The sequence below is a fragment of the Sturnus vulgaris genome, chromosome 28 (assembly GCF_052056855.1).
Source record: "Sturnus vulgaris isolate bStuVul1 chromosome 28, bStuVul1.hap1, whole genome shotgun sequence".
NCBI lineage: Eukaryota > Metazoa > Chordata > Aves > Passeriformes > Sturnidae > Sturnus > Sturnus vulgaris.
Genome location: NC_142270.1, coordinates 6084854 through 6095695, shown reverse-complemented (window position 1 = coordinate 6095695; position 10842 = coordinate 6084854). Strand labels below are relative to the sequence as shown.

At 56.1% G+C, this 10842-nt stretch overlaps 1 protein-coding gene across 1 annotated transcript; it reads right to left on the bottom strand.

Moving 5' to 3' along the window:
- Nucleotides 1–2945: 2945 nt before the first annotated feature.
- Nucleotides 2946–9268, bottom strand: LETM2 (leucine zipper and EF-hand containing transmembrane protein 2). Its single transcript, XM_088180096.1, has 10 exons — nt 8924–9268; nt 8184–8622; nt 7915–8058; nt 7533–7667; nt 6977–7180; nt 6291–6410; nt 5809–5923; nt 5593–5675; nt 4821–4895; nt 2946–4225 (listed from the first exon to the last, which is right to left on the bottom strand). The coding sequence occupies exons 1-10, from the start codon at nt 8968–8970 to the stop codon at nt 4175–4177; spliced, it is 1413 nt and encodes a 470-aa protein (XP_088036222.1). The 5' UTR covers nt 8971–9268; the 3' UTR covers nt 2946–4174.
- Nucleotides 9269–10842: the final 1574 nt, after the last annotated feature.

Below are 10842 nucleotides of genomic sequence, written 5' to 3'. Positions count from 1 at the left end.
CTCCGCCACCCTCGGGCCATCGCTGGGGGGGCGATGGGGAGGGGCTGCCAGGGCTCCGGGGGCTCAAGCAGCAATTGGGGAAGATGATGCTCGGGGAGCTCGTGTGATGGCAGCTGGTTTTGTGGGAATTCTGTTTTCCACGGCTCCAGCACTCGCTGTAAAATGTTTTAGCAGCCTGCACCCCACGGGCAGTGGTGTGGGTGGAGGGAGGGGTGAGAGGGGCTGCCAGCCCCTCCCCAGCCCTGAAATGGTTAAACTGAGGCAGCTGCAGCACCCCCAGCCTCCCCGGCCTTTTTAAATGCATCTGCTTGTTGCTATTTCCCGGTGTAAATTAAATCGATCAGCTGCACTCTGCCCACCCCCCACCCCCTTTAAATTAAGTAGAGCTTTTAATCAAGTGATTTATGTAGAATTTGCAGCCCTGGATTAAACTCGCAGCCCAGGCGGGGGGAGCAGGGCTGGGGGGCTCCATAAATCACTGCTCTCTGCGGGCCCGGCTTGGCGAGGAGCAGGGAGAGCTGGACTTGGTGTTTACATCATCCCAAACTGCAGCTCTCACCGTCTCCTGCTCATTTCCTGGGGTTACCAGGAGGGCAATTAAATATGATAATAAGCAGAGCAGCTGCAGCAGAGCTGCTGGTGCTCCCTGCCGGGCTGGGCAAGGGGCACCCAGCTGGGAGCCCCCTGCATCCCGTGGGGACACGGGCATGGGGGGGTCCCCGGGTGCTGCCCTGCCTGGCGCCCAGCACAGACCCCGGGCACTGATGGGACGGGGCTGCCTGCGTGCTGGAGCCCAGCAGGGAGATCCAGCTCCTCTCTGCTCTTCCCGGTAAGCCATCCTCTCCACGTGGGCAGTCTGGGAGATGGGCATACCCCAAAACTGGCCTCAGCACCCCACGGGTCCCACCCAGTGCTTTGGGGGACCTGCAGGACCAAAGCACCCCCCAGCTGGGACCCTGCCCAGCACCAAGTCTCTGCTTAGGAGGGAGATGGGATAGGGTCCCTTGGGAAATGGCTCCAGAGCAGTGGAGGATCTGAAGGTGCTGCCCTGAGGAGCCCCAGGGGGGTGGGGTGTGTTGGGCATCAGTGGCTGCTGAGTGCTTGGCCTGTGCCACGTTTGGCTCTCGCAGCATCCTTTGTCTTCTGCACTCCTCGCCTTCCTCGTTCTCTCCTTTTAAAGCCCTCGGACTGTGCAGGGCCAGGACAATCTCTTGGCCCCAGCCCAGGACGTGGCTGCTCTGCCAGCGCTGAGCTGGGCTTTGTCCCCTTGCCAGCCATGGCAGGAACCTCCTGTGCCTTCCCACCTTGGCACAGGGTCCCGTGGCTCCCCCAAACCCTGGCTGTCCTGAGCCCTGCCCTGCACCGTGCAGGCACCAGGAGGAGAGGCAGGATGGACACCTTGACGGGCAGAGGGATGGGACCATCCCTGGGGACACCTTGGGGACATTTCCACCTGCACCCCATCCCACTCCATGCGAGGTTTGACACGGAGCCCTTGTCCCACATGACTTTAGGCTGGGATAAAGCTCCTTTTCCTTTGTTACACGTTTACAGCAGAGGCAGAAGGGCTGCAGGAATGTGGTGCTGGGATCCGGGAGCTGTAAATCCCAGCCTTTGTTGTGCTTGGGCCGCACTAAATCACCGCTTTTCCCTCTGAATACTAATCTCCTCCAAAAGTGCTGACCGGGGCATCTTTCCCCAGCAGCTTTCTGGGGAAGAGGCTGACGCAAGGCCCAGGGCTGGCGCTGGCACAGGAGCAGCATCCAGCAGAAATCCCCGAGTCCTGGGCAGGGTGGGACGGGCACGGGCACCACAACAGCCGGCTGCAGGCTGGGCTGTGACACTGTGAGGGTGCCTGGGGGAAGGATAAACAGCAGAGGAGCTGGTTCTCCAGGCTGAGGGGAGACTGGAAGGTGTTTGGCAGTGGCGTGGCTGGAAAAGCTCTCCCCACGCCAAAGCACACACGGCCTTGGATCTCTGCAGCGTTTCATTTGCCTGATGTTGCAGAACAGAATCCCGTGATTTATGGGGCTCCACGGGGGTCGTTTCCTCCCCTCACTCCGAAGGTCATGGAGCAGAATTGCTGCCCCTCCCCTGTGTGTGCCTGCAGGGTTCAGGGGTCCTGGGAAGGTGCCTGGGGTCCCGACATGCCAGGCAGAGGTGAGACCTGGGCACATCCCCCAGAGAGCCCTGCAGGGCTGGGGGAGGAGGGCATTTCTGAGCTGGAAATAGGTTTGTTCAGAGGTAAGGAATTGCCTCGGGTTCATCTCCCTGTGCCTGTTCCAGGCCCGGCTCCCCTGGTGCAGCCAGGCTTTGCCTGTGCTCCCTCCAGGCTGAACACGGTGTGGGGCTGGTGGTCACCACAGGAAATCCAAGGAACGGCGAGTCCCAGCTTCCAGATCTTTCTAAATTGGAAACACAGGAGGCAGTGGGACACACGAGCCCCTGCACACACAGCAGTGTGACGTGGTGGTGGTGCGTGGCTGGAGGGCCACGGGAGGCACCAGAGCTCGCCCAGGGCAGGGCAGTGCCCAGGCGATGCCCGGGCTCCCCGCCAGCCCCTCTTCTCTGTCCATCTGTGAAAGCTCTCACAGAGGAATGTGCTGCTCCCTCGGCAGCCGGCGCTGGCTGGCTCTGCCTTCATCCCGCCCAGGACACTCGCCAGCCTCCTCCTCTCCCTCCTCCTGGAGCCAGGGCTGCCGGGCAGGAGCTGAGTGGGCGCTGGGAGCACGCACAGGTCGGTGCTGGGATGGAGCAGGAAGCTCTCCGGGCTGCTGGAGCCCACCTGGCAAATGAAGGAGCCGTTACCTGATCACCCCAAACATCCCCGGGGCTCCAGAGGCTGCCAGGAGAAATTCAGCAGGGTTTGGGAGTGCAGCAGTCACAGGAACACCAGGTGGGAGGAGATGCCTTCCCTCGTTACGGCGCTAAGAGGCAGCAGTGACTCCACAGCAAAGGTGTTATTTTATTGAAATAACATTTGCTCCCATTTATTAGACACAGGTCCAGCACTGCAGGTGGGCTGGGTGAACAAGGAGAGGTTCAGGTACAGAGCTAAGGACACAGAACTCCTGACAGCTGGCTCTGTGTTGCTGTAGGAGCCTGGGGCCTCAGGTTTAAAGTGCTGCTCACACCTGACCTTGGAGAACTGGCTTTCAGTCGGGTTGTTCTAAAAGCTGTCTGACCTCTGGAAGAGACATTTCATTCCTACTTAGCACCAAATCTAATTTTACAGTAAGTATAAATATACGTATTTAAAATCCATAATGTAAGTCATTTCTCAGCATTTACATAGGACAGAGTAAAAAATTTAACAAATGCTAAAAACAGCTTTTCAGTATCCTCTGAAACTCTGGCAAAAACTGAGTCATCACTAGAGCGTGTGAGGAGTCACTTTGTGAAGTATGGAGAGCACCTGGAGTGTATTCTGAGCCTGGGAAGGATTAACCAAATCTCCACGCTTGGGAAAAGTGTGCAGGTCCCTGGCTGCTCCTCATGTGGCCCAGGGGGATCCTGAAAGTGCAAGTCTGATTCTGTCACAGTGTGTGGCACCTGCACAGCTCTCACTGGGGAAGCAACACTCCCAGGTGGAGGCTGTTCCTGTCACTGCTCTGTGGGAGAGCTCTGTCTCCTGTCCAGCAAGGCCTGAAGTCCTGATCTGTTCTGCCACAGCTCCTTCCCTGTGCTTACCCTCCTCAGTAAAACTGTGGCCAGTGGGTCCTTGTGGGCTGGTCATTGGTTACAATACCCTAACCAGGACCAAGAGCCTGAGCTGTGACACCCAGGACAAGCTGCTGGCCCTGGGAGTGGGGGGGGATGTTCCTGCAGAGGATTTAACACTCAGAACAGGCTTTGCTGGACCCCCAGCCCAGCCTGCTCTGACATGAAAAGCTGCCTTTGCTAAGCACAAACACCTGCTCAGGAACAGCACAGACAGCAGCACCATTATTAACATATTTACACCATAAGTTAAAAGTAGCAGGGCAAGGATCCAGCACAAAAGAGATGTCTGGGGCCATCCAGACAGCAGTGCTAGTTGCTAACAAGCTTGGGACAGAGAGAGAGGCTCCTGAGGGCTACTGCCTTGTTGTGTAGAGCAGCCTCCTGGGAAACCCCTGTTCCCTTTGCAGGAGTGTGGAGATGGAAGCTGCTTCCTCCCAGTGCTGCCTCCAGCTTAGGCTCCATTGGCACCAGCCTTGCTGCTCTGGGATGCTTCCATTTTGGTCTAGGGGCAAAAGAAAAGAGCAGGTTTTAGACAGTACAAATGTTTCTTGAAATCCAGAATCTTTTCTGAAGGTGTCTTCCCGTTTAGCATGGGAAGCTGCTCTGGAGGGTAACAGCTGATGAGGAGCAAAGTTCTTCAGGTTAAAGGAGACAGGAGTCTGTCTGGACTCCCAAACTCGCATCCCAGACGTGCACAAAAGCACCTAAACTGAAATCAAATATTCACAGAAAGAAAATGGGCAAAACAAAGGCAATCACTGCAGAAATATTTTTACAGATAGGAAGTGGCTCTTACCACCCTGGTGACTCCAAGGGAAGGCTGCTCTGTCCTAGTGGCCCAAGGCAGATTATTAAGGAAGAGTACAAGGATATACCAGTAATTCCCCCAGTGCTCTGCTCCCTCCTCCAGTTTGCTGCTCTCTGTCATGTGCCATTTTTGTATTGAATAGCCCTCAGTGCAGTTCTCATCCAGTTTCTCCAGCTGCTCCTTGAACCCAGTGTTCACAGCATCCTGTACTATGAACTTCCACGCTTTGGCTGCAAGCTGTGTGAAGAAGAATCTCTTTTGGGAGGTGGAAGAACTCTGACAAGCTCACCTCTCGTGGGGGAGGCTTCACTGACGCTTCTGAGAATGGCAATTTCTCTGTTGGCTGGGACACAAATTCTTCATTCTTTAAGGAAAAAGCAGCTGTAAGTCACAGAACCCCCTTGGAAAGGGCTGAACCCCCCAGCCCCTTCTCCCTCCTGAGCAAGGCTGTTCCCTGCTCACTCTGAAAGCTATGCTGGCATTTCCATTGTTTCCCCAGCACAATTTAACTATGTGGAAATATTTCTGGCAGTTGATACAATATTCTTTGATTCCTGCTGCTGCTTTTATCAGCTGGGACTAATCTAAGGAATTCACTGCAGCGTGATGCTGAGAACCATATGCTCTGGCTTCCTTACTCTAGATATTTTGGCTCATTTTGTCCTGGACAACTGAACCCAAATTCAGTGAGAGGGCTAAAAACAAGTCCTCTTTAACTGGCTTCTCTGAGCTGAATGTACCTGGGCTGAGGCCTGAAGCAGTTCAGTCCAGTCCTCCCTGGCTGGGAGCCAGTACCATGGTACTGAGTAACCAGCTGTTCCCAGCCACAGGACCAGTTTGTCACAGCAGATCCCTGTTCCCTTCCCTTGCCTCTTAAATCAGAACATGCAGCTGTGAGGCTCTTGGGGGGAAAGATCCACACAGTGCAAGAACAGACACTGCTCGTGCTCTGTGCCATGGTGTCAAACATTGGTTTTGTCCAGCTTTGGAAAGCTTTGGTCACACTCAATTCCCAATGATTTCAGCACATGTTTTCCTGCTTGCAAACTGCTATTTCTAACCTTTCTTCCCTGTACAACAGGGGCAGGATCCAGGAGGGTCTCCTGACCTTCAAGCACAGATGTCATCACTCCTGCAGCTTCACCTGTCTGCAGAAGAACACAGAGGCATAAGTTCAGTCCACTTGTACGATCAAAAAACAAGGTTCCTGTCACAGTCCTTCATTTTTAAAATGTATAATGGTTGAGCTATTAACCCAAAAGTTTTATTCAAACAACTTGCCTTGCTCTGTGGAATGGGAACAGATTGTGGCTTCAGGTCTATTAAGTACAAGGCACGGGAAAGCAGGAGGAGAGAAGAAGGAACGTTCTCCTTCAAATGCAGATCCAGCCACTGTTGGAAGAAAACAGAAGGAAAAGTTGCTTCATATTGGCTCTATGTGGGTATTTGTTAATACTACACTCTTTGTCCTTAAAGCAATCTTGAGTTTGGATAATACAGTTTTAAGTTACCATAATGAGAAAAAATGGGTCTGAAGAGTTAAGAATAGCCCCCACTTCACCTTGCTTCTATCTGGCCCTTGTTCTATTTGGTTTTCTCTTTCGTCTAGGACATAACCTGGACCCTTTGTGCCTTAGAGCTTAGATCTGCAGGTGAGGATCCAGCTTGAAACTCGTGCATGAATTCTCAGGAAGCTGTGCCTGCTGCACCTGTCCTCTGAGGAACCTGGCCACAGCAGCCCAGGCCAGGGCACACTCACCTGCCCAAGCTGCTCCTTCAGCTGCTCCTCAGTGAGCCCCAGTGACCGCATTCCTCTGGCCCTGCAGGCGCTCTGCAGCTCTGACACGCTCAGGCCACTGACCCCCTCCTTGGCAATCATCTGGAATGAACAAATGAACAGCAACGTTCCCATCCAGGCACAGAGCAGGCCAAGACCTTGTTGTACCTGAACGGACTTCTGGAGGTCCCCAGTCCAATCTCCTGTTCAAAACTGCTCAGCATTTTCCATTTGTGCTTTGAGCCTCTTTAAGGATGGGATTTGACATCTTCCAGACAACCCGTTCCCCTGTTTACCTACTCACTGATTTTAATTTTTTTTCTTATCAACTTGAAATTCCCCTTGCTGCAACTTACGGCCATTACCTGCTGTCCCTCCACTCTGCACCTGTGAGTCTGATTCTATTTTCCAAACAACCCCATTGCACATTGAAAAACATCCCTTTTTTCTAAAACTCTAAAACAAAATATTCTAGTGACAACATCTGCAATGCCACCTTCATTACAGTTCCCCAAAGCCTGCAGGAGTGCAGGGAGATGAACTCTGATTGTGTTTCCTTCTGGAATCTCTGACAGGGAGGATCTGACTCCCCTGCTGTGGGGGTGAGTGGGCAGGGACACGAGGCTGGTGCCAGCACCAGCAGCTCCCCCGTGCAGCTGCACACCCACCTCGTCATCGGCCTTGATGCTGCGCAGCCGCAGCAGCAGCTGGAAGCGCAGCAGGTTGTTGGTGCCCAGGGGCTGCAGCTCCAGCAGCTTGCACAGAGCCACCAGCTGGGGCCTCTCCAGGTGCTCCAGGGTCAGCTCGTCCTCGAAGAGCTTGGAGAAACGCACGATCTCCTGCGTGCTGGGCTGGTGGCCGCTGGGGCGGATCTGAACCGGGCACAAATCAAACCTGAGCAGGGTGGGAATCTCCTCCCCCATTCCCCTTCCTCACACTGGAATTCCCGTCCCTGGTGGAGACAGGATGATACAGTTAAAGGTTAAAGTGAAACTGTTATTGAGTGGCCACTGGAAGTTTCACAGGGTGAAAGGTGCACCCTTCCAGGATGGGAATTCCTGTGAGCAGGGCTCTGACAGCAGGGTCAGCAGGGAGGCACCCAGGGAACAGCACCTGGCAGGGCAGCTCTGTCCACAACCCTGGTACAAATCCCGTGCTCTCTGCCCAAACCAGCAGCACTAAAGGTGTGTCTGTGCCATGCCTGTCACCCCCAGCCTGTCCTACCTCATGCAGGTAAGAGGAGAATTGCTTCCCTTGTCCTGTGTCTGCTTTGTTCCTTTTGGCCATCTCTGCAATGGTCTCCCGCAGGAACTTGGCTAACTCCAGCCTTGCATTTAACTTCTTCTTCAGCTTTTCTTCCTTCATTTGGGAAATACAGAATTATAAATTAGAAAATGTGATGTAGGAAATGGAATTGCTGTGCACATTCCTTCTGATCCCGCCTTCCAACTGCCCCACTCAGCTCAGGAATAAGCTGGGAATGTCTCATGCACTGGGTGAGGCTGATCCTCACATGCAGCAGCAGGCAGGGAACAGCAGCCCTGCACAGCTGCACAGATGTTCTGAGGAGCTGTGGACACTCCACAGCCTCAGAGAGGACACAAACCTTTTTTGACTCCGTCTCAAACGTCGAGGGCAGCATTTGAGGGAAGAGCTTCAGGAACACAGGTAACAGAAACTCCATGAAGGGGACAATGAGAAACACCAGGAAGGGAACCAGGCGGAAGAGATCTGCACAAGTTCTCAGCAGCTGCACGGAGAAGAGCACAGCACAGATTACCCTGAGATTATCACTCAGCCAGACACACAAAATGTGTCCAAAGAAGGGGTTAAGCCTCTTATTGCATCACTTTATGTAGGTGTTGTGGCACTTACCCTTCGCCTCTCCCTCCTGGTGAGCACCTGCCCGTGGAGCAGCCTCCACACCATCCTGGCAGCCACCTTGGTGTCAGTCCAGAGCAGGTGGAATCCATGGTAGTAATACTTCAGCTCATCCACAGCTCTTTGTCGCAAGGACTTTTTTCCCCCAGGAGCCTCTATGACCTGCTTTGTCAGAATCTTAGCAGGTTTAGCTCCCTGGTTTCTGGTATTTTGGCTGGGCAGGGATTCACGTGGGAGCTGCTGCCGTGGGCTGGTGTGCAAGGTGTGGGCAGGTGAGCGAGGCAGGGCAGCGCCCAGGCAGGCATGGCGTGGCCAGGGGTGGGCTCTGGAGTCTCTTGAAGTCCGGGTTAACTGGGAATCCACCAGCTGGACAAGAGCGACGGCTGGAGAGTACAGAGGGCTGGAGTGCGCCAGGAGATGGGAGCCCCTGAAACTGGAGAGTGGTTTCAGTTAAGAACAGTGCAGTGAGAACAAAGTGCCGAGGCATCACACCCTGCTCAGCACCAAATCAACCTCGTAAAATTGATTTTGTGGCTGAGATCCCGATCCTTCAGCAACAGCTGAAATACTGACAACTTGTCCTGTGCTAGCAACTCATCTCTCGGGGGAACCTCCGTAGCGTCTCTCGGAGCCCTTTAACCAGGCAATGCGATAAACGAGGAAGCTGCGAACAACCCCCCCACGGTTCATGCCCACCCCGCGCGGAACAGAGCCCGGGGCACTGCGGGGCTCACCTGGCCCTGGCCGCGGCCAGGAGCGCGTTACAGCCGCACGCAGCCATGGCTGGGCCGGGGGCGGCGGCACCTCAGCCCCGGCAGCGGCGGGGGGCGGCGGCAGCTCCGGGGGGCACCGGGGGGCACCGGGGCCTGGCCGGACCCATCTCTGAGCCGCTGCCTGGCGCTCCCACGGGCCCCCGGCTGAGCCGGCCGGGCTGCGCTGCCTCTCTCCGGTCTCTGTGTTCGTGTCAATGCCGGTCCACCGATCCACTGATGGTGATCCCGGTCCTGCTCCTGGTACCGGTGCCGGTGCCGGTCCTGGTGCCGGTTCCGGTTCCGCCGGCCGCACTCCTCCCGGCCCTCCCACCCGTCCCGTCGTGCCCCGCACGCGCCGCTCTGACCCGTCGCCGCTCTGTGGTGGTTGCGCCGTGACGCCATCGCGCAGCACCGCGCCTCCTCGACGTTAGCCAGTCAGACGTCAGAATGCCGGCCCTTCTGGAGGCCCGCCCAATGGGAGCGGAGCGGGGCGCGGCCTGACCCGAGGAGCCCCCGGGAAAAGCCGCTGATTGGGTGCGAGAACGGCGGCGGCGCGCGGGTGTCGATGTCACGGGCCGGTGCGTGACGCCATCGCGAAACGGAGAGTTGTGCATGACGTCATGTGCTCGGGACCGGCCCGCGGGGTCGTGAAGCCTCTGGAGGAGCCGCACCGGGACCTGCCCGGGCGGAACCCGCCGCTCCCCGTCACGGGGCCCTAGAGCGCATCCAGTGCCAGCCCCTGCCGTGGGCAGGGAACCTCCCACCATCCCCGTCCGTCCCTGCCTCGGACACGTCCGGGGACGGGGCAGCCACAGCTTCACTGAGCAGCCTGTGCCAGGGCCTCTCCACCCTGGCAGGGAGGAGTCCTTCCCTGTATCCCCTGGCCGTGGGAAGCCGTTTCCCCTTTCCTGTCACTGCGGGTCCTTGTCAATAGTCTCTGTCCATACAGTGCCCATAAATCTACAAAACCCCTCGGGAGCAGCTCTGTGTGTGATGGGACAGCAGAGCAGAGACTCCTCTGCATTCGGGGAATGGCCTTGAGATGGAACACACTGACAGCTGGAGAAAAGCTCTCAGCAGGTTACAGGTGACTTGATCCCTTGAAATTTTTAAGTACCTTCCAACCCAAGCCATTCTGAGATTCTATTAAAATACTACCTGGTTTTCAGAGACTAGAGGGGGAAAAAACACTTAATTGCCCTACTGAAAAAAGGGTCTGGAACTCTTTGGCTAATGGATTCTCAAACAGATGAACAGTCTTTTTAAAAGCAGGAAATAAAATGACATAGATGGGTGAAAAAGGGGACAGAGCTCCCGAGTCTGCTGCCAGAGCTCCCAGTACAAAACTGGAATTTAAACACATTTAGATTACGTCTAAAAGAGATATTCCTGTGAGAATGAGGGAAATAGATGAGTCTCCTCTCCTGCTCCTAAGGAGACTCATCTATGGATGTTCGTGTGCTCTGCAAGCGCCTTTAGGAAGATCCCTAAAGTGAAGCAGAATCGCTTTTTAAATTTCCTTTCTTAGAGCTGTTCCCAGCCCAGCCCCTTGTCCCTCTTGTCCCAGGAGCCCAGAAATGGACACAAATCCCGCCCAGTCCTCTCTTCTCCCCGGGTCCTCTCGGGGGTCACTCCACCGCCTCCCCCGCCCGAACTACATCTCCCGCGGTGCCTTGCGGCGGGCACCGCCCGAGCGGCCAATGGGTGATGGCGGCGCGTGCGCGCGCGGCTGCGTAGTGCGGCGGCGGCGGGGGGCGGGCGGAGGCGGAGGCGCTCGGCGGGGCCGCACCGGCACAGCCGCTCCAGCGCCGCCGCCGCCAGCGCCTCCCTCGGCCGCCGACCCGCCGGACCCGCCGGGCCCCGCCAGCGCCTCCCTCGGCCGCGGCGGGCGCTGGGGGCGG

Excerpts from the sequence above, each read along its gene's own strand:
- LETM2 (XM_088180096.1), bottom strand. The coding sequence starts at position 8,970 with ATGGCTGCGTGCGGCTGTAACGCGCTCCTGGCCGCGGCCAGGGCCAG. Across the intron at positions 5,924-6,290 it reads TGAAGGAGCAGCTTGGGCAG|TGGCTGGATCTGCATTTGAA; the intron begins GTGAGTGTGCCC and ends TTCTTCCAACAG. Across the intron at positions 5,676-5,808 it reads CATTCCACAGAGCAAGGCAA|GTGAAGCTGCAGGAGTGATG; the intron begins GTTGTTTGAATA and ends TTCTGCAGACAG.